General features: G+C 35.9%; 1 protein-coding gene and 1 pseudogene across 2 annotated transcripts; one reads left to right on the top strand and one right to left on the bottom strand.

The window, feature by feature from the left end:
* The window catches only part of LOC120224017, a 38,845-nt pseudogene extending 31,428 nt beyond the window's left edge, over positions 1–7,417 (top strand).
* A 10,413-nt stretch (positions 7,418–17,830) lies between these two features.
* RERGL (RERG like) lies at positions 17,831–27,100 on the bottom strand. Of its 2 annotated transcripts, none has more exons than XM_039222253.1 (5): positions 27,049–27,100; positions 25,939–25,995; positions 21,731–21,804; positions 20,625–20,773; positions 17,831–18,113 (listed from the first exon to the last, which is right to left on the bottom strand). In XM_039222253.1, exons 1-5 carry the CDS (start codon positions 27,098–27,100, stop codon positions 17,831–17,833), a joined length of 615 nt encoding a protein of 204 aa, XP_039078184.1. The 2 variants fall into 2 exon arrangements, with proteins under 2 accessions (XP_039078184.1, XP_039078183.1); XM_039222252.1 differs by lacking the exon at positions 27,049–27,100 and adding an exon at positions 26,266–26,315 and having other exon boundaries at positions 25,939–26,000.
* Between the last annotated feature and the right edge of the window lie 817 nt (positions 27,101–27,917).

Here is a 27,917-nt window from a genome sequence, read left to right as displayed (position 1 = left end):
CAGTCCATAAGAAAACAAACAGTAGACAAAAAAATATAAAATACTGATCTTCATTTCCATTTCAGACTTTCACTTCATTTACATAGGTATATGGGTCTTCTTGTGTGTTTTTCTGAAAAATTTTAGGTATTAGTACATACACACACACAAATACACAAACATATAAGATTTTATAAAAGTGTGTGTTGAGTAAAGCAGTGTCTTCTTTTTCTACATTTAGGATCATGCTATGCACACTTTTATACCTTCTATTTTAAATGCCATATATTTTCTGAGATCTCTTTAATGGCTTCAGAGTTTTCTTTTACCTCTTAATAGATATTTACATTTAAAAAGTTTTGCTATTACTTTACACAAAAAGTTTTGCTATTACTTTGTACACTTGCAAACATTGCACAATAATTACTAATTATTACTGGATGAAAGATCACTTGTGTAAATTTACACAGCCATTAGTACATTTATTCCCAAATCTCTGTCTATTGGTTAACACTGTATGTTATTAAAATTCTGCACACAAAACACCTAATAAAGCTTAAAATGCATTTAAGAGTATTTAAGTGTACTGGTGGAAAGGTAAGAAAGTGTCATGTGAGAAATTACCTTCATACAAAGGTAACCTCCAAGTACTAGTATGCCACCAGAGAAGCTACCCCGGAGATGAGGGAACGGAAAGGCTCACGGAACAAGTGGAATGACTTAAGTTAATTTAGAGCACACAGCACAAAGAAGAGTGAAATAGATGGGTGCTTAACTGGCTTAGGATAGAATGCAATTAAATTGAATGGGCACTACCTGAATCTTGGGTTTGCAGTGTTCATGCTATGACGATGGGATGGAGACAAGGACAAAAACTGAGGTTGGAATGTTCCTTGCAAGGGCAGAGGACTCATGGGGCCATGATGGCAGTCGTCAAAGGTTGGCTGAATTCAGACTGCAAGAATATTGAATATCTCATGTATATTTAGTATGTCATGAATATTTAGTGTCCCAGGTGCCTCATGTATATTTAGTGCCTTGTGAATATTAGTTAGGTATTTCTGCTTTCTCCCATCCCCTTCTATATTCACAGATATATGATCTACTCTATCTTTCTAACCCGCACCACAGTTTAGCATGTAAGTTATTATATTCATTTTCCTTTCTTCCGTAGCAGAATGAATATTCTCAAATATAGAAGATGAATTTTGTGGTCAGAAAAGGTCCCTTAAGGACCAAATGCAGAAGATGTTGTAAAACCAAAGAAATAATGGACAAGCAAAGGTACTATTAATACCTTCGATAGTACTAGAAATGGTATAAGTTGGAAGACTTTCCTGGAAAATAATTTGGCAATAGGTATCAAAAATCTTAAAACATTGCAATCATTTGACATTTCTTCTATTCTAGAATGTTATCTTATTTATATAATAATGCTATGAAAAATATGTGTATAATAACACAGATAATAGCAGTATATAACAACATTGAGAAAACAAATATATGACTACAGAACATTCATTAAATAAGTGTTAATACCTGCAAAATAAAATGACCAATTTAAAATGATTATGTCAAAAAAGTATTACCACATCGATGGTTAAAATCATGAAATATAATTTTATAATTCACTTTGTGGAACTTTTTATTGTATAAAACTGAAATAAGAAATAACATTTATGCTAAATACATGCATCTAAAAATTAGTAATACAAATTAATTGGATAATTAGTTGAAGACCTTAAATTTTCCTACTAGTCCCATTAAATAAAAGCAATTTGTAAAATGAATCCTGAAATACTAAGTATATGATGGCAAAAAGAATTCTCTAAATTTAATAATAATTAAGCAATTATGTCAGAAAAAATAAATAATGTGGCATTATCTAAAGCATTATTGCCTTTTTAATGTGATTTTATTTTTTAATAAAATGTACTAAGTCTACACAGTGCCGTGCACACAGAGAAAACGAGATTTTTCATGCATAGCTGTTGATACCTACCGACAAATTAATTTCCGGTAGAGTTTACTAAATGTGCATGCTACCATCAAGGTACAGGAAATGCAAACCTCACTATCCTGGTTTTTGCACTACTATTCTCATCTTCACATTTACCCATGTGACAAACCAGACTGAATCTTTTCAGTATTTTTATCTTAATATTTTTGATTACTAGAAACTTGAGTTATTTTTGATCTGTTCCTTGGTTATTTATATTTTCTTCTTTGTGAAACTACTCAGTTTATATGAAATAGCTGCTGTTTTTATTTTCCTTTGATTAATGAGACATTAAGCATTGAAGACATCACATTTGTTACATCAAAAGAAATATGCCCTGGGAGTTCACAAATTTTGTCTATTTTATATCACATATCAAATATTTAAATTTTAATTATATTCCTACTCATTTTTAACTTTCTTTTGCAGCTCTAGATTTTTACATTGGTTTTAATACATATGTGAGATAGAATACTTTCTGATCAGTTTCTGTTAAAAGCTAAACCTATACAATGTCTTTTGTTACATTTTTCAATATTTCTAAGGATATAATAAACTTTAAATTAGAAGAAGTTGCTATAATTACTTTGTGAGATGTTTTGATAATTAAAGTATGTTTACATGGTACTTCTAATACTTTCGTAAATAGTATCACTTCATCTATCTCTTGATAAGATTCATTCAATTGCCCAAGATGGTACAGTCCATTTTGGAAATCCCCTGAAATAATAATAACAAATGCAGAAAAAAAGAGCAGGGCATTTTAATATCAAGCGTTGTTCTATGACCTACCATGGTAGGTTATGAGGCCAGCTTAAAATTTCTGTATCTTCTTTATACAAGGTATTATTCTATACTTGAATAATTCTTAAATTTAATCCCTTCAATAAATGTTTTTTGAATGTTTATTATGTTCTTAAGCTATGCATGTTAATGTCCTGCACCATTATGGACCTCACAATATATTATGGACAAAATACATATACCAAAGGTTAATATTTCCATGTATATATTTATAAAAACCCAAGTATATTCATAATAGAATAAAGCAAGCATGACGAACAAAGAATATTTAATGTGTTAAGAGAGCATTATAAAATAGTCCAAGTGATGAGGCACCTGGGTGGCTTAGTCGGTTGATTTTGGCTCAGGCTGTGACCTCACGGTCGTGGGACTGAGTCCTGTGTGGGGCTCTGTGCTAGGTGTGGAGCTGCTTAAGTTCTTTCTCTCCCTCTCTCTCTGCCCCTCTCCCCCATTTGTTCTCTCTCTCTCTCTCTTCAAAAAAAAAAAAAAAGCCCAAGTGCTATGTGGGAAAGAATAACCACGAATACTATAGGGAATGAGAAGGGAGAAACAATAGCCTCTTTGGCTAGAGTGTGCTGGAAATGTTTACTAAGGAGTTACTAAGTTACTAAGTTACTAAGTGATGTTACTAAGTGATGATGTTCCTCTTCTAATAAGAGACATAACTGATCCTGACAATATTAAGTCTCCATTAATTCTAAGAAAATCATATCAGGAAGTTCATACCAGGATACCAAAATGAAATAAGACTTAACCCACAATTTGAAATCAAGATTGTAAAAATGTTGCTCTCTGAAATAAATGCAAAAATAAATAATGATAGATGATATCAGTCATCTGTAGAACTCTTCCAGGGGATGTATACATGAGATCATTTCCAGATCGCAGATGACAAATGGGGCAGCCTAATCATCACGGTTCCTTAAGTGGGTCTCCAAAAATGAAGATATTGTAACACCTTTCAAAAAATAATATGTGTTATTGTAAGTCTTCACAACAAATGAAGAACACTAAAGAAAAGAGATGAAACTTTCAATGAGATAATCATTTAAATCCAGGTAAATTTTTATCTTTACGTAGAATATTATACGTCGGAAAGCCAGAGAAGACAACTCTCTGTAAGTGATTTTTCCCTCTCACAGCGCCCACACTGGGAAGATGGAGATCATGACTGAAATCATGGGCTTCCTGAGAGCAAATATGTTTATGCACACGTAAGCCTTACAGCGATGTTGTAAATGCTCCTGAATTCAATGCTAACACTGATAGCTGGTTTTCTGCCTGCCTTTTAAAATGCCCAGTCCTTTGTCTCTTTAGAGAAGGGAGGCTTTATGTCCTGGCTGGCCTGGGCAAGAACTCATTTATGCCCATCACCTCACAGTAATTATTACCAGTGTCTCCATTTACTCTCAGAGAGACCCAGTTTGGAAAGATTTTGTGGTAACACTCTTCAGTACTTCCTCCTCTCTGCCTGTTAGTGCTCTTAAGGTGTGCTGGAAGCCTTCTTTTCTTCGCACTGTATTCAAGGCTTGGGATATTAGCATCCCTCCTTAAGACCTTGGGTTTCTTCTGTGTGCCTCTGACTCTTCAGAGATTTGTATCTCTGAATGCAGAGTCCTAGAGAGTTTTGTATCACAGACTCCAAAATGTTGTATTCATCTGCCTATTGGACGTGTCTACGTGGATGTTCCTGAGGCATCATAAACTCATAATCCAAAACTGAATATAGTCTCTTTCTTTCTACTGTATTCGCTTATGTCAGGGAAGAACATCACAATCCACCTCAAGTTCCAGGCCTCATCTCAGGCCTCCTTTCTCTTTTGTCATATAAGGAACCATTGATCCTGCTGATTTTGTCTTCTCTGTGGCTCCCTAATCCGCTGCTTCACTTTTTGCACAGTAACACAGCAGATAAAATACGGGCAGCTCCGGGGCGCCTGGGTGGCTCAGTCAGGTAAGCATCCAACTTTGGCTCAGGTTATGATCTCCTGGTCCCTGAGAGTAAGCCCTGCGTGGGCCACTGAGTCCGACAGATGAGGATCTGTGTCAGGCTCTGCACTGACAGTGCGGAGCCTGCTTGGGATTCTCTCTCCCTCCTCCTCTCTCTGTCCCTCTCCTGTTCTCTCTCTTTCTCTCTCAAAATAAGTAAACAAACTGTCTTTAAAAAATTAAATTGTACTTTTTGATCTGTGTGTTCATTTTCCCTCAGGTCACAAGTAATTTGTTTGCCAAGTGTGTGTCTGTGTGTGTGCCTGTGTGTGCATTAGAGAGAGAGTGAGAGAATTTGTATGTGTGTGATTTATTTTTTTAAAGGCGTCCCTGTAAAATCTCAGATTTTGCTTTTTTTCTCCACACATTTGACAGATATAACATGAAGATAAGAATCATGATAGGCTGCTGAATAGTTTATCTGTTTGTAGTTTAGCTTCAAATATATGACTCTAAAATTCAGAATAGATACATCACTTGGTGTAGTTCAGATAATTGATTCATAAGTCAGCTACATCAGGCAGTTTTTGATGGTATCTTTATAAATAGGCTGGAGCTTTCAAATGCCTGATGGTATCTCTCATGCTGACATGAAAGGCATTTAGAGGTTGGAATATGCTACCCGTACAACTTGTATTCTGGATACAGTTCATGAGGCCTATTAACTTCCTATTGTACAAGGAACAAAATATCACTGAAACATAATAAATTTAATGGTGATACAAGCAATGCTTTTATAATTGTGTTTTAAAAGGAGCAATGTAAGACTTTTATAATAGATGTTTGGAAATAAAAGCACAAGCAGTTTTCATGTTTAAGACAAAAACAAAAATAATAATAAAGTAAACAGATTAAAAAATCCAGAGACCTAGCCAATATGCACAATGCTAAGTGTCTTCTCGTCCGTTTGTGAGTTAGATTGAGCCTGCTTTTGCAAAGTGCATTCACTCAGTCTGTCTTCATAATTCCAGATGCGTGCATACCTCTTTTATCCTAAAATCAGGTAAAGAATTAAGAGTTTTGTAGCAAGATATTTATCAAGCAACTGTAAACAGAAAAGATTCTGGGCTAGAAGCAGTATATTAAGGATTCGGTAATTCTAAGCAGGTCTCCTGTATACGTTGTGAATTTCGTTATATATATAGTTAATGATGCTGATATTTTTAATGTTTTATTTCTTTTTGAGAAAGAGAGAGAGAGACATATGCAGGGGCAGAGGGAGAGGGGGTCAGAGTATTTGCAGTGGGCTCCTTGCTGACTGCAGAGAGGCCAAGGTGGAGCTCGAACTCTCCAACTACGAGATCATGACCTGAGTCAAAGTCAGAGGCTCAACCAATTGAGCCACTAAGGTGTCCTTCTTTATATGTTTCAACTAGGGAGGCCGAGCATTCCATAGCACACATTATGCCATCATCTTCCTCTGACTGCGGTTCTATCCTGATTTCCCCGTCAGCTCTCACACACACACACACACACACACGATTTTTTTCACTAGGCTTGAAATACTTCTTCTAGGTGCTGCCCCCCTCACTCCACTCTGTACCATAAAAACAGACACCCAGCCCCTATAATCCTAGAAAGTATCTATATTCCTTTGAAAGAAATCGTAATTTGTCACCTCAAAATCTGACACGTTGGCATATTAATTATTCTGAATTGAATGCAGGTAAGAAACAGATGAAAGAAGGGCACTCAGAGCTTCCTTTTCCTGCCAAAAAGTTCCTTAGCAAACTATCCTCTAAAAATTGACAGCAAGAAACACACTGGGGAGAGATTCTTCCAATGTCCCAAATGTGTGCAAGGGTTTTTGGAACAGGAGACACTCTCGGAGCATGAAGCCGGAAAGTATATGAGCAGCTGGAAGCAGGTCTTCCTGGGCCCGGTGTGTTGGGAGACCTTCCGTCGGAGGCTGGAGCGGCAGCTGCATCTGGCATCCCCCACCGGGGAGATGTGCTCATGGGTTCTTCCTGCACCCAGCAGTTCACTAGGGAGGAGTGGAAGAGCTATGTGATCAAGCTGCACCCAGCTGCCAAGCTCCATGCCTGTCCCGTGTGAGCCAAATGCTTCTTGTCCCAGGAGAATTGCAGCTGCATGAGGCTTTTAAGCATGTGGGGAGAGGCTGTTTGTGTGCAAGGAGTGGGGGCTCCAGCAGAAATTGCCCTCAGATGCACATGAAGGCCAAGCACAGGAAGGAGAGGTCGTGTGGCTGTGAATTCTGCAGCCACGCCTTTATCCAGAAGGGCACTCTCACCTGGCACCTGAGCAAGCACACAGGCGAGAGGCCCTTCCAGTGCCACCTCTATGGCGAGACATTCTGTACCCAAGCCAGACCAGACAAGCACAACCGTACCCATATGGGCGAGAGGCCCTTCGGGTGTGAGTTTGGTAAGCAACGCTTCACCTAAAAGGGATCCTGCTGAGGCATATGGCCAGCGGCCACCAGGAGGGTCGGTCCCACTTCTGCCACACCTGCGGGAAGACCTTCCAAGTAGTGGAGCAGCTGCGCGTGCGTATCAGAAGGCCCAACGCGACGAGGAAGTTCACGTGCGCAGAGCAGGTCCATCTGCAGAGGCACATGGAGTCCCCCCCCCCCGGGTGGAGAAGTACAGCCCATGGCAGCGCAAGCCCTCCCTGAAGACCAGGTGACGATGGTGGTGGCGGCGCTTCAGCCTGCAGAGCCGGAGCAGGGCTCGGTGGAGGTCATCGCTTAGTGTCTGCCCAGGCCTGCCTGGCCTTACAGCTCGCCCAGCAGAGACTGCGGTGGAGAGCTTGCCAGACCGGAGCGCAGGCATCCTCCGCTCATCGCTGCTGAGGACTGGGGCACGGGGCCCCTCCGACCCATCAGAGCCCGCATGGTCCCCACCCCCAATAAACCACATGGCTTTGGACTGGAGGCAAAATGCTGTTTTACTTTTTCTATGAATGCTTCTCTCCTGATGTTCGCTCAAAGGATCTGCCCAAGAACTCCTTACCCAACTTTCCTTTAAAATGGCCACCGCTTTTGGGGGCTCAGTGGGCTAAGCCTCTGACTCTCGATTTTAGCTCAGGTCACGATCTCACGTTTGCTACGCTGTAGTGGACAGCACACTTGGGATGCTCTGGTTTTCTCTTTGCCCCTCCCCTGCGCTCATGCACTCTCATAAATAAATAGATGAATGAATGAATGAATGAATGAATGAAATAGCTACCAGTCTTTCTCTCACTGGCCCTCCTGCAGCATGCCTGTCCTTTCAGGCTGACTTACTTCTCATTACAGTTTTCATGCACTCATCATTATCGAACACCTTGTATGATGTACATATTTCGTTTATCATTGTGTCTTCCCAATAAAATATAAACCTTAGGAAGGTACAGGCTTTTATACATCTCATTTGCTGCTCTATCTCCAAAGCTTAGAGCAAAACTAGGCCCATAAAACATTGTCGACCAACATTATTTTATTTGTTTTTAAAATGTGTATGGTTTCACACATACTAGGCCCTAAAAGTTTCACTAGTTTCTTAGAAAAATACTTTGACATAAAGGTCATTAGCTGCACAAAGAAGAAGACATGTTGAGTTACATAAACAACTGCAAATTTTAGATAAAGAACAGGTTACCTGTGTGTGTGGGGGTCTCTCCTATAATAGAAAACCATTGAGGTCCCATAGCTAATAAGCATTTGGTATATTTCTTTGTGACCCTTTTTTGGGGGTGTTTGTCTTTAAGTAAAATCATACTTACCTGTACTTTTGTATTTTACTTTTATATTTTTTTATAAAAACATAGGGAGCACCTGGGTGGCTCAATGGGTTAAGCGACTGACCCGCTCAGGTCATGATCTAGAGGTTCATGAGTTCATGCCCTGTTCAGAGCCTGGAGCCGACTTCTGAATCTGTGTCTCCCTCTTTCTCTCTGCCCCTCCCCTGTTCATGCTCTGTCTCTCTGAAAAATGAATAGACATTAAAAAAAATTATCAAAACATAGGCATCTCCTGGTATAATCCAAAACCATTTGTAGAAAAGATTTAAAATGTGTATATATTTTTCAGTAGTATTGAAGGAAGGTATTGTGGTGGGTAGAGCAGTTTAGAGCCAGCTACATTTATTTGTGAATTCTAACTTAGGCAATAACTGGCCTTTATGTCAATTAAACTTTTTATTTATATTGAGGTGTATAAAAGATTTAACTACCTAAGCCATGTAAAATAAGATAACATTTTCTTTGCAGGGCACTTTATATATTTATATAAAATATATTTAAGCTATCTGGCACTGTGTTACATACCTAGCATGTACTCAATAAATGTTTATATGGTCTACAGATCATAACTATTTTTATATCAAAATTATTTTAAACATATTGTTAGACAAGAATATTGTTAAATGTTTTCTCTGGTCTAACAAAGTCTACATGAGATACTTTGTTTTTCTGATTAATCATATGATTAATCATATCCTAGGTTTCTACACGTATCACTGTAGTCTTTGATAATAAATAATATCACATACATCATTCTATGCATATAATTAGGCTTACCACAATTTCTTTAATAGCTTTCTATTTCCTAAATCCTTAATTTTGATTATTCTTTATATTTTGGAATTGTAACTTTGATAATTTTTAAGTAACATTGAGTATATTTTTTCAGAGCACCTGCATATCTGAAAATATCTTTTGTCTTCATATTTTAACCAGAATTTAGCTGTCTTTATAATTAGAATTTTGTGAAATTGTTCCTCAAGACTTTTTACTTTTCTTAACTAACTTCTGTTCATATAATTGCAAAGAGTTTAGGTCATGCTGAATTTTTTCGATTGATTTTTACCTCTTTTTCTTTCTGGGAGACGAGAATTTTTTTTTTTAAGTTTATTTATCTAACTTGAGACAGGGAGTGAGAGCAGAGTAGGGGCAGAGAGAGAGGAAGAGAAAGAGGATCCCAAGCAGGCTGGACACTATCAGCAGGGACCCTGACAAGGGGCTCGAACTCATAAACCCAGAGATCATGACCTGAGCAAAAATCAAAAGTCAGACATTTAGCTGGCTGAGCCACCCAGGTGCCCCTGGAATATGTTTCTTTTTTTTTCTTTCTGAAACACACTGAATCATATTTGAGATGTAGAATTTTATCTCCTTACACTACCAGGATGGAGATGATTGCTTCTATATTCTAAGAATATGTATTATTATTATTATTATTATTATCGATTCTAATCTTTATACCTATAATAGTTATAGTAAATGCTTCTTAATATATTCATTTATGTGTCTTTCTTCATGTTCTTAAAAAATCTTCTGTTTCATATCAATGCCATTTAACTGATTTTCTGTAATGCCAATTTGACTCATCATTACCAAAAATGCAGATTTTAAAGTCTGCTCTAGACTTTCTATTTTAATTTTTACTTTTAAAATTATTTTCAGATATATACTTTCCCCTTTCATATTACTATTGCTGTGTTTTTGTCTTAAGGAATATTTTCAAGAATCCATTATTTTTAATGTATGTGTACGGTGGGGGAATTTAACTGTTTGTTTTATGTGTCTTGATCCCTCTAAAAAAGAAAGATGTTCTATGGTCTGGATTGCCAACACATGATGCTCCTTTCTTTCTTTCTTTCTTCTTTCTTTCTTTCTTTCTTTCTTTAAGTTATTTCAGAGAGAGAGAGAGAGACAGCGTGAGCAGAGGAGGGTCAGAGAGAGAGGGAGATACAGAATCTGAAGCAGGCTCCAAGCTCTGAGCTAGCGTCAGCACAGAGCCCGACGCGGGGCCCAAGCCCACAAACTGCAAGATCATGACCTGAGCCAAAGTCAGATGCTTAACCGACTGAGCCACCCAGGCGCCCCATGGTGCACCTTTCTTATCCTTGTCTTCGTCAACCTCTCAATCATTATTTTGGGACGGGAGCGGTGTGGTTCTCTCTAGGCTTAACTCCAGCAGTCTGGCTATTGTGTTAATCTCAGCATAATTTCTATGAATAAACAGGATTGATGTAGTTGCCTGTGCTTTTGAGGTGGGAGGTGGTTCCCTAGCTTGCCATCTTCATATTCCAGGGAAGAAATTAAATGTGGTAGGTAACATGACACAAATTGTTTGTTTTGTTTCCTTTCTAAGCAAATGCTTCACACGCAAACCACAGTAAACATCTCTGAGCCTCTGCCCTAACATTTCCCACAACCACATCTCTATTTCATCGTGGTTGCTCTTAATAAGCACTGTCCTGGCTACTGCTTCTTTTCTTATTCTTCTAGCTTTGAATATTGATTGATTGATTGATGTTTATGTGTTTTGAGGGGAGAGAGAGAGAGAGAGAGAGAGAGTGAGCAGGGGAGGGGCAGAGAGAAAGGGAGACACAGAATCCGAACCAGGCTTCAAGCTCTGAGCTGTCAGCACAGAGTCCAAAGTGGGGCTCAAACTCACGAGCTGTGAGATCATGATCTAAGCTAAAGTCAGCAGCTTAGTAAGCCACACAGGTGCCCCTTTTATTATGTTTTTTAAGTGTTTATTTATTTTTAAATGTATAATTTAAAAAAATACAAATTAAAGTTTTTTCATAGTTACCACTTACTAGTGGCTCTGTAAAGGTAAAATAAAATTACTAAAGCTATGTTGTTTTGTATTTTCCTTATAAGAGGATATTAGGTTATTTAAGAATATTTTAATAAAATAACATCATTAGTCAAAGTTCTGGGCTTTTCTTTCATCATTTTCCATCAACAATGTTTGGTAAATGTCCTCAACTAAATAACTGACACAGCGGTAGGTGTTAACATAAAAAGAAGTAACAAAAGCATTTGCTGCTCTATTCCTGATTTTTAGAACATTGAATATCGCAAACTAACATACTTATTTTAACGAGTGAAAATGTAGTAAGAGAAAAAATATTTTCCAGAATATCTTTTTTAAAAATTTTACACAGTTTCTTGGTTACATGTTATTCAGTACCCAAATTGCATATATTTTGGTTTTGGTACAAAATTCTCCCTTTGTAAACTTCTCTTCTAGATTTAATTCTCTAATGCTTGATAGATGTCCACTAATTCTTCTTCAAGTTCTGAGGTTTGCTAAGAACAATGGGGACAGTATCTCATATCTCAGTTATATTTGTGTTTCATCTGAACTGTTTAATCTCATTTTTGTCTCATGCCCAGTTATTTTAACTTTAATGCTATACTAATGAACAATTATTCAGTTTTTGTAACTACAAACCTATTGTTCTAACATTTATATGTATCCAGTCATTCCTCATTTTATAATTGCACTGTGTTTTTTTCTCTTCGTAAAGGCATCTGTCTTGGAATCTGTCCCCAATTTTAAAATTTTGAGTGCAACTTTTCTCACATATATTAACCCTCCTTTTTTCCTATTATTTTGCTATTGACTTTATTTCTCTGACTTTAACTCACTTGATATTTTTTATTCCTTCTGACAGAATGGGTTATTATCAGATTAACAACATAGCTATATATACATATTATATACATATGTAGTAGTATATCTATATGCATATATATACAAACATGTATAATATCTACAAAATGTTAAGCTTTAAAAAGACAGTATTAAAATAATAAATAGTAATTTAGAATGATCAAACCCATAATTTTTAAACTACTTTTTGGCAGGTTTTGCTCAAAATCTCTTATTGTGCAATATGACAATGTAAGTAAAATATAGACTTCTTATAGGCTAGGCTTTAAAATTCTCTGACAAAAGTCATCTGACTGGCTATTTTTAAAAGAATTGTTCGAATGAATCACACATTCTACCTCCAAACCAGCTCATGAATTTTAACCCTTAGATGTGTTTATGTGTAGAACTATAGCCAAATTATCCAAAACTGAATAATGTATTACCTTGAAAATAAATTTATATCTGGAAAAAACACCTGTTTGATTTAATACATGTTTGAATGTTTCCAAGTCTCTAGATATTAAATAATCATCTTTAGTCCTAGAAGATGGTTTAGACATTACAGCAGTAACTCATAGCCATACTTTCATATAATGGCAAGTAATTTCATCTCTTACTCTTCTTCAATGTTTTGGGTTTTTTTCTCTTAATTCTTCATACCTTAGTGGCTCCAGGATTACTAAAATGTTGCTCAAATTCCACTTTGCAAGTAGCACTTTATAGTCTGCAAATTCCCTCTTTAGAGGGACTTACATTTCCATTATTAAAAGTAAACGTAAATTGTATCTCTATCCAAAAGAAAGAAAAACAATCTGTTTGGTAGTTTATACATTTGAAAATTATGATGACCTTCTTCTTTACTTTGAAATAATATGTTGTCATTGTAAAGTATATTTCCAATTTATAGTGTGTCTTTTTTTTCGTTGGGAATTTAAAATACTTTAAATAATTTGGGCTTTGCCTGATTCCCCCAGAATTGTAGAGTATGACTGATAACTGCCTTTAGAATCCCTAATAGCTAAATTACAATTATTATGCAAAGTCCTACAATAGACAGTTATATGGATTATTAAATGACTTTGCCTTTTTTGCAAACTATAATCATTTTCCTTTATTAGCTGAAGGATTTCATAATTTAAGGAAGATGAGAAACCTATAAGTCACGCTTTCAAATAAGGAACATGGATATTGCAAACATTAAATTCCCCCATAAAAATGTTAAGGCATCATTAAACTAGGTTCAGATTAATACAATTCAGTCAACTCTAGATAGATATCTCCCATAATAAGCTGAAACAATACATGGTGATCTAAGATGTAAAATATTTTACTACAGCCAATTTATAAACCTATAAAACATACAGGTATCATTCAACCTCTTTATTAATAGTGCATGCCTTGTATTAAATCAAAACCATTTTAAAGGCCCCTCCCTTTTGGCGTTCCTTTCCTCAGCTGTTGCCCCTCATTATGTGTTATCTCACTGAAGCTCATCCAAAGTGAATGACAGCATCTTTTTTACTAGAAGCAGCGTAGGCAATTCCCAGCCTAGTGATACAGCTTAACCATCTCCGAGATTTTTAGACACACTTGCTATCCTAAACCTACTATATCCTATGTCTCATGTTGATGTATTTGTTTCTCTGTAAGCAAATGTGGTTTTCTCACTTTGGAAAACTATAATTTCTTCATTTTTTAGGTTCTTGCAAGTTGCTTTGCATGTGAATTACATTCCCCCCAAAACACTGATGTTGGGATGACTTCAGGTTCTAGACTTGTTTTGAAGCAGGTTGAAGCAGGGTTTTGTTTTGTCTTCTTCACAGAATAAGAGAGCCCAATAAGAGAGCCAAATATTTTGTACTGTCTGAACTGCCAAGAGTTTTAATAAGTTATCTGTTCTGGTTATCTATTATTATCACATAGCAACCCCCAAACAATGGTTTAATAACCCCCAAACGATGGCAATATTAATTATGCTCACAACTCTGTAATTGGGGCAAGATTCTCTGGGCTAACTCGTCTCTGCTCTATTTGGCCTCAGCTAGTCCACAGTTAGAGGATGGATTTGCTCATATATTGAGTGACTTGTGTGGTTACTAATCCCACGTGGTATCTCCCGCCCAGTGCCTTCAGTGCAGCCAGATTCACCATGTTGACTCATGGCTCCCAAAGCTGAATCCCAGGGAGGAGCAGATGGGAATGGCTGAGAACAGATGACACAGGAACAGATCGAGCCCAAACTCCTTTCCCAACCTGGTCCCCTTTTTTCCTGGTTGAGGTAAATTGAAAAACAAAGTTGTAATAGATTTAGTGTACAAGATGATGATTTAATAAACATATATATTGTAAAGTGATAACCACAATCAAACTGTAATCACGTTAATTAACATATCACCCCACAGTTATCTTTCGTGTGTGTGAGAGAACGTTTGCTTGCGTTACTCTGTTCCACTGACTCCTTATAGCAAGATGTGTCATCCCAAATCACGTTGACCAAAAAATCAAGGTACAATACATAAAATTGTAAAATATATTCAAATATTCGTATCCTTAACAGAGGGATTTTGAGTTTTGATTCATCATAGACATGTATACATGGATTAAGCTATTAAAGAATTTTCATACCAATTTGATATTAGAGTTCTTGCATATCACATAAATTAGTGTGTTGCTTTTCACACCAAATCATCCCACAAGATCCCTCAAGAATCTTTCTTGAACTGGGAAAATATTTTTAAAGAATTAAGATCAACTCTCTAAAATGGAAATTATCCAAGAGAATAAGAACAAAATAAAACAAAAAATTAAAGTACAACAGTTAAACTGATATGTGTATATATTTACATATGTACATATACATATGATGACAATATTGAAGCCATAAAATATTAATAAAATATAATAAACAGTTGGCTAAAACAAAGTGTACCATTGAATTTGATAGAATAACATTTATAATAAAAGTTTTTTTTTTCATTTACATAGCAATCCAATCTGAATGTTCCTAGTTGATAGAGAGCTCTCCTAAGCTTGAGATTTTAGTGCCAGCCATAAGAGGACTGTGCTTCATTACACAGAGGTTACCATGAAGTTCTTTAGTGGAAGGAAATTATCTCATTTGCCAGAGTTTCAAGAATTGCACTATGTTGGGGCACCTGGGTGGCGCAGTCGGTTAAGCATCCGACTTCGGCTCAGGTCATGATCTCACCGTTTGTGGGTTTGAGCCTCACATCAGGCTCTGTTCTGACAGCCAGCTCAGAACCTGGAGCCTGTTTTGGATTCTGTATCTCCCTTTCTCTCTGACCCTCCCCTAATCACGCCCTCTCTCTCTCTCTCTCAGAAATTAATAAAACATATTAAACTTTAAAAAATTAAAAATTTAAAAAAAAGAATTGCACAATGTTGTCTACCTTTTGTATGTTACTAAAGGTGGCACATGGTACAGATTTCTAGGCAGTAATCAGTAGTTTTGCTAGTTGGCTAGAGATCAGTATAAAGTAAAACTGGATGACAACGATAAGAAGGATTAGAAAAAAAATGTGTGAATGGATCTCTTAGAGAGACGACATAAAATATACATATCTTTGTGTATCATGTTAATGTCCATCAGAGGGCATCCACCAGTGAGAAGTATCTTTACAACCAGAGGGACAGGATGGCCTGTTCTGCAGAGATCAACCTGCCTGTTGGCCATCTTTTTGCTTACAACATAGATCCAGGATAACAGCCGTCATAGTGGCATGGATGGAAGCAAGGCATGGGTTTATGATATGGACTTCGTCTAAATATAGCTGATTGAATATGTCACTTGTAAGTTTCCAACCAGCCAACATTAGAAATGGAGACTCTTCCCTGAATACAGCACCATTTCTTTGTGGGCTGAGTGGGTGGATAATAGGAAAAATGTTAAATGCTGGCATCCAGGGGCGCCTGGGTGTCTTAGTTGGTTAAGCGCCCAACTCTTGATTTTGGCTCAGTTCATAATCTCATGAGTTCGTGTTTTTGAGCCCCCAGTCAGGCTCTGCACACACAGCTTGGAGACTACTTTGGATTCTCTCTCTCCCTCTCTCTCTCTGCCCTTCCCTAACTTCCACCCTATCTCTCTCAAAATAAATAAACAACCTTAAAGAAAAATGCTGGGACCAGATTCTGCTGTTCCAGGATTCTATCAAGGAGCACAGTTTGATGGCATCATTCCTTGGGAAACAGTTGGCAAACTCTGATCTGTAGAACACAGTCACTGTTCAGCTTCCCAAAGTTGTCTGTGCCTCCTCACCAGTGCATTCCTCACTTCCTCAGTAAAGGAAATTTCTCTGAATTGTCCCAGGCAATGCCGTCACATGGTGGGTTCCTGGGCCAGTCTACCTTACCAGTTCCAACTCCTCTACTTTTATGAATGTTCTGAACTATTTTGTATTCTACCATACAATGGTCTATTATTTCCACTACTTTTACTCTGGTCTGTCATCAAGGCCAGACTTCTAAGGAACAGCAACTCCACATGGATGAGCTCTACGTGTCCCTCCTATGATGTGGAATCACAATTCATGGTGAGTAACCCCAAGCCAATGAATTCTCTCCTATGAAGCCTAACATACTGTGTCACTGGCCCCCTAGTCGCCTCCCCACCTCTACTCAAAACCTCCTTTCACCTCGGCCCCCAGATTCTCACCAATATATGTTAACCAGTGTACGTAGCACTGCTTGAACTTCCAGTCTGATTTCTGGGAGACTTGACCTTAATTACCAATGATTTGGCTGAAGTTAGGCCTAGGGCCCAACTTAAAAGGCAGCAAGGTCAGCGGCAGGGGTACTGAAGTTCAGAGGGTAAACAGTTGATTTCTGAAGGAAACTGTACTCAAACCTGAGAAAGCCCAAAATATTTGTCTAATACCATATTTCTTTCAATACAATAAGGTCTTCAAAATGATATGTTTACCAACCAGTTTTTACTTTTTCCCTGTGATGTATGGATGAACTACATTATGAACTCTATTATGAACTAAAAACAACCGATCCTTTTTATATGAAAAGGATCTTGGATATATAAGTTAATTTCTCTGTGCTAACTATCTTTCTTACATGGAATACAATGAAAGGCAGAATTTTTCATTATCAGACCAAATACAAACTATACGTACAGGCAAAGAATTCAACTCCTTAAGGCCTAAATTATAAGTAAAAGAAGTAGTATGAGCAATAAGTAATATCAAGATGTAAGCGATATCAAGAACTCATTGAATTACTGTAAAGGCACTTTAAAAATTAAATTCATGCATTTCTACTAAACTGGCTAAATATAACTATATATTTCTTTCCAAAGAAATAAATATAATAAAAGTAAACTGAGGCCTGTGGAGTGTAGTTTAATAAAATCATTAAGCAGAATTTATACAAAGCAAACTCTACAGCGATGCATCCTAAGTTATAGTGAGTGCTATTTTGTGTAATAAAGAAAAGACTGAGTGTGAAGCATGAGTGTACAAGACAGAAACAACCAAAACGGCAAACTATATATTTGAAAACACAGCTGTGGTTTAAGTTCGGTCATTTCACATCTCTAAGAGAATTATTATTTATTTTAACTGCATACAAAGGGCCAATTTCATTATCGTGTGAATATTTGAGACTCTCTGATATAATAAATCCCCTAGGATACATGTCCACTAAACTGATTTCCGTCTCTTTCCAAATACATTATTGATCAACTTAGCCATGGATTTAGATCCACTGGGTCTTCGCTTTTCTTTGAGTTTGAAGTTTGTAAGGATGTCCTTGATGATTCTGATAAACATCATCTCTACCTCCAGACACTGCTCTGCGGCAGACAATTCACAGAACCGGCAGCGGTTATCCATTGCCAGCTTTTGTCCTTCTTCCCAGCCAACCTCTCGCACATGACAGAGATCTTGCTTGTTACCAACCAAAAGCACCGCTGATTCCACAGCTCTGAAAGATAGAACACAACTGGCAGGAGTATTTTACATCTCTTTTTCTTTCATTAAGTGGGTTTATATCAAAATGAATTAAGGACAAAAACATTATTGTGTGTGTATGTGTGCTCTGTATAGTCATATATAAGCGTATGACACAAATCTCCATTGATTCATAAAAATTACAGAATGTAGCGGGTGACACAGAAGTAACAAGACTATTAAAGCATAGGATTCGCATTGATACAAACCTATTCTTGAATTATGGCCCTGTTTACAACAAGGCATGATTATGACTTTTCTCACGTTCAATTTTCCTATACGTAAAACAATGGTAAAATAGCACTAGTTACACAGAATTCTCATAGAGATTTAATTAAATGATGTATATAAAAATACCTGGCACAGCGCCAGGCAGCAAAAGATGCCTACCAAGTATTATTTTTCATTTCCTTATCAATTGAAAGAGAGGGACTAACTAATGTCTCTTTACTGAATAGTTACTGTAATTGAACAATTTAGATATAATTTTCCTAGGGGAAAATATTACTCAATACTCATTGCTGTTTGTTCTTTGCTATTCTGCATTATACCATACTCTAGAGATAAATGTTATAATCTCATGACCTTGTACAATTTTTCTATTTATTTAAGAAATATGTTTCCAGGGCTCCTGGGTGGCTCAATCAGTTAAGTATCCAGCTCTTGATTTCGGCTCAGGTCATGATCTCGGGGTTTGTGTGATCGAGCCCTGCATTGTGCTCTGTGCTGACAGTGTGGAGCCTGCCATGGATTCTCTTTCTCCTTCTCTCTCTGCCCCTTCCCCACTCTCTCTTTCAATGTAAATAAATGTTTTTTAAAGAAAAATATTTCTTTGTTAAGATAATGTCTTCAGCAAGTATCAATAGTTTCCCCTTAGTTACAGTGACAAATTTCTAAAACAGGATTTCATTTGAAGGATAGAATAAGACAGCTAGTCCTTAAATGCCATGGAACTCTGCCAAGTTATCTACTATAGGGAAGAAATGAATAGATGCAGTCTTCAACTCTATCTAAAAAGATACTGTCTTTTAGATTCTGCTGAAAGTCAGTTTCATTTGCATGATGGTGTGAGTGGGGAGGCACAAAGCACTGTATCTGTTAGACTTTTCAGGTTATTAGCATTTCTTTCTATAAAATTCAGAAAATTATTGTAAAGGAACAATGGCAAAGGGTTAGTGAAATATTCTGAAGGGCGAGTCACAATCAGATGTAATTTTATAAAACAGTAATATATTTTGCTATCCCAGACTATCTACAGATTGAGAAGAGGAAATACTCTAAAAATTACTTAGTACATTAAGAAGATTGCCTGAAAAATGGCAAGTATAAGTGTTTTCATTTTTATGTTTGAGTATTCTTAAGTGAGTTTTTTGATTTGGAGAAATAGCGAAAGAATTTTATTATTATCCCTTACCTAAGTCATGCTGCTTAAATATGAGGCATTTAATGCTTAAAACAATGAAGTTCAAAAAAATCTGTAATACGAGAGGAAGTCAGAGCTGTAAGATACCTTAGTAAAATCATCTTTTCTCCTACCATACTTCTATCAGTTTTATAATCAGAAAAATGAGGTCTAGAGATTAAAGTGATTTACCTAAGGTCGATCAGATAAACAAGAAGTTACATCAACTGATTCCAGGGAAACACCTTTTATCAATCATTATCCCATGGTTTCTTGATAGTGGGCATTTAAAGTAGATATAAAAACACATATACCAATTTTCAGTAATAATATTGTGCTTTTTGCTTCCCAGGTTAGAACGTTATTTCAGATTTTAAGGTCAAATCTTATCAAGAGCACAAAGAATCATTTATATCAGCATGTTGAACAAACATAAATATTTTAAATGGGGGAGGCTGAAACAAAAAAATAAAGAAAATGGGAAATTCATAGGTTTAAACTTATATCTACTAATACAAGAATGGTTTAAGGCAGGTATGTCTTCTCTCATAGTTTCTTTGTGTCAAGACAATTAACAACGGGGAATCATTGATCAATTCTTAATTTTAGGAGGTGAAACAGAGAAAAATGTATTCTCACACTTAGAATTTATAATGGCTTGATTATTCAGTCTATTTTGCTTTGATAGATTGAACAACCCAATGACAAGGAATTGGATGCCAAATGTAACAAATTTGGATTTATTTAGTATCCTTAACATTTTTGTGGGAATGAAAAGGTTGGAAAGTGAACTATCTTGTGTACAGAGGACCATTTTGCAAGTGAGTGTCATGTTAACAATGGAAGCTGTCTTGTAAAATAGCCATTTACTCAGAGCAAGTAACTGTTTATGTCAGCCAGGATATAAAGTATTCTCATCTTATTCCTTTTACTACATGTGTAACTCCTGTGGAATGGAAGGTGAATTGTTCAGGGCTGTTAAATTTTGTAATTGGAAGGCTGTATTAAACTCTTCCTAATGATGCTTATAGCTATGTGATGATTTACTAAAAAGAAAGGGGAGAGGAATGGAGAATATCTTACCTTTTACAGTGACTAGTCTGTGGCTCCCGAATTCTGTAGACCAGTGCTTTTGCAAAAGCAAATGAGGACCTGTCACTGATGTCATACACAATAACAAACCCATCTGCCCAATGCAGTTCACTTGTGAGGGAAAATTTTGCTTTCTGTGGCTGAAAATAAATCAAGCACATTCAAAGTGGCATGATATTCCACCTGTATTTGATACTTTAGACAATTAATTAATGGAAACCCATTTTACCCCAAAAAAAGACTTTAAGAAGTCAAAGACTGATATTTTGTAAAATGTAGTCTCCTGTTTCTCTCTTCCTTATCACTCTTTCTTTAAAATGTGATTAAAATTTTAAAGTAAAGAGAAAGTATAATACAGATTTATCTATCTCATTGTACATCATTTCACTGAGGAAATATCTTCAAGTTTTTAAAAATTTGGTAAACTATAATAATTGCCCTTTAAATTAATATTCACACATTTGTTTGAAAAGGGGAAATATTTTCTATCAATATTAGTAAATGGGTTATCTGTTGATATTTGGTACTTGGTTCAGGTCAGAAAAAAAAAAAAACAACAACCACTGATAATCTAAAAAAAACATTTGAGGGATAATTTGATAATTTTACTAAATGAATCTTTCCCATAGAGTGGTTTTGAAATCATGAACAGCTCTCCATTCCTTATATTATTTATATAATCGTCTGTTAACATTCTTGTCTTTGAATACAAAGGGGTTTGTCCTAAAAATATAATTACTTATGCTTTATTGACAGTGGTAAGTTACAAATGCAACTTAGTGAAAATATAAACTGAATTGATAAGGCATTAAACTATTAATTTCTAATAGCTGCACTGTGATTTCCTAGAAATATATTATAAATACAGCTTAATGTTGCTATTTTAAATAATAATATTTACAATGATAATTTCCTTCATAACTCTACAGAGAAGCTAGATAGCGGAGCTTATGATATTAACATAATCTCTTAAAATTTTAATTAAAATTAAGAGCAAATTTCAGTTTTAAGACTGGCAACTTTACATTTACTCTTACCCAACATTCTTCAAATCATGATTGAAAAAATAAAAGAAAAGAATACTTCATTTTACTTACTTGAGAACAAGGGTCATATATTTCTAGGTTCAGTTGCTTCCCTTCCAAATACAAATGCTTACTATAGATAGATTCTGCAAAATATACATAGATTCCTTGTCAGTATGGAAATATTCTAGTATTAAAAAAATAAGCTGACACTTATATCACAGTCTTGCAAATTCAACTGGTCAGATTTTAGTGGAATATTACAGTGACTTTTTTTAACTGTTAGTGATCAAATACATGTATTTGTTATATTTGCTCATATATATATAAATATACACATGTATATTAAATTTTCCCACCGTATCTATTCAACTACATGCTTTTGTGTTTATTTACATATCTTCCATCCTATAACTATGGATGAATTATCTGTGTTTCTAAGGCTGATCCATTCATTATGAACTAGTTACCATTTCCTCTGATCTACTGAAGGACATAGCTGCACCAGTTCTAACTCTTCTGCATCAAAAACCATTCCTCTCTACTATACTATTACTAACAGCTGAATTTCTCCTAACTTAACAATCCTTTAGAACCCTCGTATCTTCAACTATTGCCACATTTCTCTGCTGGCCTTTTAGTAAGTATCTATACCCTTTGTGTTCAATTTCTCTCTCCATCAAACTCTTTGAATTATTCCAATAAGGCTTTAGTTCCAATAACTTAAATAAAACTGTTCTTATCAACGTCATGGTTTTTCATTCAATGGCTATTTCTGCGTCTTGAACTTACTTGCTCTAGTAGCATTAATACAGTTGATCGCTCCTGTCTCCTTATAATGCTTTTTCTTTATTCTTTGTTGCTCTCTATTAATATTTTTACTTGTCCCATCATGTCTTCTTACATTTCAGACATGGGTTTGGTTTATAGATCTCTTCTCTATCCATCCTCCCTTGCTAATCTCATCTAGAGTTTTATACAACAGTTATTGCTGATGAGCCCTATTTATATCTATAGCCTAGACCTCTTCCTTGAACTTCAGAAACAAACAACTACTGCTATTGGACACTTTCCTTTAGATACTTAATGGACATTTCAACTTGAAATTCCTTAAAATGGAACCCTTGATTCCCCCCTGAAAATGCTGTGTCTTCCACAATTTTCCGTTTCATTTAATTACATACCCATAACCTCAATTTAAGTTTAAAAGGCTTAAGTCATTCATGATCCTTTCTTTCATCTCCCATATTTATCTTATTAAAAAGTTCTTTTCACTCTATCTTTAAAGTATATTTTGAATTTATCTGTTTCTCATCATCTCATTGCTAATACTCTGATTCAAGCCATCATCATTTTTTGTTTAGATTATTACAAAACCTCCTAATTTGTCTCTGCTTTATCCTCTTCCTAACTTCCTTCTTATGCTAAGTCGATTCTCAACAGGAGTAAAAGTGAACCTTGGAGCCAAATCACATCCCGTGTTTGATCAAATCTCTTCAATGGCTCCCCATCTCACCTGGATAAACCAAAGCCTTTAAAATGCCTGAAAAGTCTCCCTTCACTTCTATGACTTCTCAGGCTATATTCTCTCAAGTTCTTTGCATGCAAACTACAGCATCCCCCATAGCACTCCTCAACATTTTTTCAGAAATTTCCTGACTCAGAATTTTGGTAATTGTTATTTCTGCCTGGAATGTAACCCTCCAGATATCTTCATGGCTCAGTTTCATCACCTTTATTTCTCTGTCCAAATATGACCTTCTTAATAAAGTCTATCCCGACTACCCTATTTTAAGTTTAATTTTAACATGCCATATTAGTGCCATTCCCCCACGATGTTTTTTTCTTCATAGCGTTTATCATCATATGACATAATTTATACTTAATTTTTATAATTGACTCTTCCTTCCAGAATACAAATCTTATAGGGGCTTGGGTATTTGTCTATTTTGTTCAATACAATAGCTTTTCTACCTAGAAGAGTATCTGGGACAAGGTAGGTGCTCAATAAGTATTTGTTAAATGAATAAGAGACTTCTTTTCTGTAACTGTTCCTCCAGTGTTTGATAAAAGACCTACTCCTCTCCAAAATGGCACACTGACGGAACATCATCACCCATTATGGCAACATAATCCATAGTTAAAAAGAGATAGCAAGAGGGGTGACTGGGTGGCTCAGTCGATTAAGCGTCCAACTTCAGCTCAGGTCATGATCTCACAGTTTGTGGGTTCTAGCCCCACATCAGGCTCTGTGCTGATGGCTCAGCCTGTTTCAGATTCTGTGTCTCCCTCTCTCTCTGCCCCTTCCCCACTCATTCTCTGTCTCTCAAAACTGAATAAATGCTAAAAAAAATTTTTAAAAAAAAAGAAAAGAAAAAAAAAGAGATAGCAAGAATTGGGGAGCTAACTGTAAATCCTTTTCAGTTACATTTAATGAAATTTATTATAGTGTTATTAAACCTTAAAATATGTTTTCAAACAGTTCCTTGGAACTTCATAGGTTTACTACTGACTGAACTCTATAAGTTCCTTATTTTTTTTATTTTAAAGAACAAAAATTTTTTTTAATGTTTTATTTATTTCTGAGAGAGAGAGAGGCAGTGTGAACAGAGGAGGGTCAAAGAGAGAGGGAGACACAGAATCTGAAGCAGGCTCCAGGCTCTGAGCTGTCAGCACAGAGCCCGACGCGGGGCTGGAACCCATGAACCGTGAGATCATGACCTGAGCCAAAGTCGGACCCTTAACCGACTGAGCCACCCAAGCGCCCCTATAAGTTCCTTCTTGACACTTAAAAATATCTACTCAAAAATCAAAAACTACCAGAAGGGGTCACTAACTCTTAACTTTTTACAATTTTATCATTTCCCCTTCTGCCCTTCATTTACAAGATGGAATCATTTTTTGCCAGTTTGTCCTCATGCAGTGATGACCTTTTGCTCATTTGCTTGTCTTTTCAAAATGTCTTTAAGTCATATTTTTTTAATGGAAATGTACCAGCCAGTAATGTATACACCTCGTTTGTGTATATTTTGTTGTTGTTGGGTGTGGTTTTATTTATGTTTTGTTTTGTAATTCTGAAACATTTTCTCATGCTTGACTCTTACTTTGTGTGATATTGACTTTTCTGACAGAGGTTTTGACCTGAGAAATTAAACAATAAGAATTTCTCTTTCTATGTATTTCTTCTTTCTTTAATCAGTTTTCAAGCGCTTTCCCTAAAATGTTCCTAATGTCATATGGATTGAAGTAGTATGTTACATACATGTAGAAAGCAATACAATGTAATAACTTAACATTAGTTTCTAAAATTCTGAAATAATGCTACCTCGTGAATGAAGGCTATTTTTTTCTTTCTGTGGAGGAAATTATTTCTTACGAAAAAATATGCTTTCATTTATAACTTCCTCTTAATCTAAGTAAGAATTATTAAACAAAAAAATTCAAAATCATTCCCCTTTCTTCCAGTTCTCATAATTCTTTTTTATAAATCTGTAGTTCTTGTTTAAAAAACAAAAAGCAAAATCACTTTTCCCCCATGCATTAGACCAGGTGAGATATTAGTACCAATTAGTACTACTGATGATTATTAATACTGGTATTAATATTGATTAATTGCTGAGCCAAAAATAAACTCAAAACTCTGGCAAAATTCCTTACTTTTTATTAATGCCCAACTGTGTTATTTCCCATATGTCGTGCTAATTCTGATCAAAATAAATTTAGAGCAGAGTTGGTAAATGATTCTAAGATTATATTAAGACACCTGTTTTAGAATTTCTCTGAAACTTAGATAAGCAACCTAGATAATTATGATATGATCTTTGATCAAGGTATAATTTTCCTGTTATTTTCACACAGGAATAAATTAAAATAAGCTTTATTTTGTAGTTACTAGTACTTTTATAATTAATTTGTCCTCATCTTTCAAAAGATGTTTATTTAATTTCAAAACTGTTTCATAGTTTACAAAAATATTCACACTGACATGCCTCACAATATTAGGAGAGGGGGATCCCAGTTTTAATGTTTTTCTAATTCTAAACAGAAACAAGCTGACTTCCCAATCCATCTCTTTTAACATCAAATTGGGTAACTTATCATAAAATCACATTCTATTAAAGTACTCATTTTGGTATTTCCAACCAGAATCTGAATAAATAAGTTGCTGAAAAATGCAAAAATGGAAAATTCTACCAAAATGCTTCTGTGATCTTAATTGTGGTTTAATTACAACAATGAAATTTTAAAGTAAAAAAGAAAAGTCTAGAGTAGTGACTTACCAAAGTTAGAAGCATATTCTCCAATGAATCGCTTGGTAAGAAACCTTACTGTTAGGGCTACAAAATAAAGAGGCTGGACTTAGGGTCTTTTCTATTTTAGGACACAGATAACTTATTTATGTACATAAGGTTTTATCTTTCAGCCCCAAAATTACCAAGCATTAATGCAGACCTTAAAGCTTTATTAAATTCTAGTCTAAATAATAGTCAGCAAGATTTTCACTGTACAACCATAAAGATTAAAAGACTAGAAAGAAAGTGATCTGCCTATTCAAATCACTATGTAATTAATTCATGAATGCAAACAGGTAAGACAGCTTAATTTATGTAACAGAAACAGAGTTCATATTAAGTTTGAGATTCAAGAACTGTAACATCTCTGTATATTCCTTAACAGATTAAATCAGTCTCTAATAGTAACATGGACAACATCACACATTTACATTTGTCTGTGAGGATATAGGGACTTCAAAACCCAGGAAACAGAAAAAAGACCTCTTGTGTTGGTTTATCTTGTTGCAGCTCCTGGGGCTGGCCAGTTGTCCAGGTTCATTAAGATCAGGTGGCTGTATTGGTGGCATCCTCACCACCATCATAATGGAACCAAACCCAAAATCCAGTAAAATAAAACAAAACCATGGCTTCCAAAGTCAGGGCACCTGCTGCTCAGTCCCCAGGCAACTAGAAAGCCATGCCCATCCTAAGGTTTTTTTTTTTTTTTTTCACCTCAGTAATGCTGCTTTTAAAACATAATCCACAAGTCTCCCTGAATTCTCCTCCACCCTTAATCTCAGAGGAGAAGAATCAGTTCAAGGCCATTGTTTGGCCACTAGTGGATGTGAGGGCAGGTGTGTTAGAGTGAGAAGTAGGTAGGATAGTGACGGAGGGATTTCCTGTTATTCCTACACATTAATACTTCAAACAGTTATCTTTCTCAAAGTGTCTATAGTTCTATAAATATACAGTTAATTGCATTACTTCTTCATAAAAATGAAAACGCCCAATGAAAAATAATATACATAATTATATAGCTACATTTACATATTAGGTCAATATATTTCTCACTCGTTTTCCACTCTGCACTATGCCGTAGGGCACAACACAACTCACCAGATTTGCCTGTTCCTTCGCCACCCAAGACAGCAAGCTTTACCTCATTCATCTTGTCTTTCTGCTCTTTCTCAGTCAGACCTGTCTTTGGAGCTGTACTGACTTGAGTCCCCCCAGCATGTGCTTTTTAAAATCCTTTTTACTAATGCTGCTATCGTCTCTCTAAAGCCAACTCCGCCCCATATTCCTCCCATCCAATAATAACTTTAAAAATGTTTTCCTGGATTCTTTTTAAACATATTCCATTTAAAAAAATAAACATTGCAGTTACTATTTAGACATAAAGTCGTCTTAAGTCAATAGTTAAGAATTTCACGGAAATTCTGCAGAAGATTCTTAAGTACGCTAAGAAAATTTAGCTCCCAATCCTCTATTTTGGTATACCATGAATTTACCTTTCTAGAACCTAGAGAAAAGATTTCTCTAAATGAGAAAATGAGTTTTTAGAGGATAAGTATACACTCCTGTAAATCTACGCTGACTGGATCAGTTTTGATTTTTCTATTAATACCTGAGTCTACATCTTTTTGGGCGTTTTCTGTGAAAGACAAAGGGAATAAGTTTACTCAGTCATAAAAAGAAATGACAGAAGGAAGATGATGGCTACCTCAGATGTAATCGTCTAGGGGAGACGGCAGGGCACATGAATACACAGCTCATGTTTTTGAGTCACGTGAGGCTTTAATGAAAAATATGGACAATACAGAGTTTTCTCTCTACAATGTCTTATTTAATAAGCAATCTCTCTCTCTCTCTCTCTCTGTGTGTGTGTGTGTGTGTGTGTGTGTGTGTGTTTTAAATTTCATTCCAATAGACAACAGGAAGGTTCTAAGAAAAAAAGCACACAGCTTCATGTTGTTTAAAGAACA

The sequence above is a fragment of the Hyaena hyaena genome, unplaced genomic scaffold (assembly GCF_003009895.1).
Source record: "Hyaena hyaena isolate Hyena2069 unplaced genomic scaffold, ASM300989v1 scaffold_1089, whole genome shotgun sequence".
NCBI lineage: Eukaryota > Metazoa > Chordata > Mammalia > Carnivora > Hyaenidae > Hyaena > Hyaena hyaena.
This window is presented reverse-complemented; position numbering and strand designations above follow the sequence as displayed.

What these genes read in the sequence shown, in the direction of transcription:
- RERGL (XM_039222252.1), bottom strand. Translation starts at nt 26,315, where the DNA reads ATGTTACAGTTCTTGAATCTCAAACTTAATATGAACTCTGTTTCTGTT. An exon ending in ATGAACTCTGTTTCTGTTAC is followed by an intron (nt 26,001 to 26,265) that starts ATAAATTAAGCT and finishes GCCTCTTTATTT; the next exon opens with TGTAGCCCTAACAGTAAGGT. An exon ending in AGAATATGCTTCTAACTTTG is followed by an intron (nt 21,805 to 25,938) that starts GTAAGTCACTAC and finishes TATATTTTGCAG; the next exon opens with AATCTATCTATAGTAAGCAT.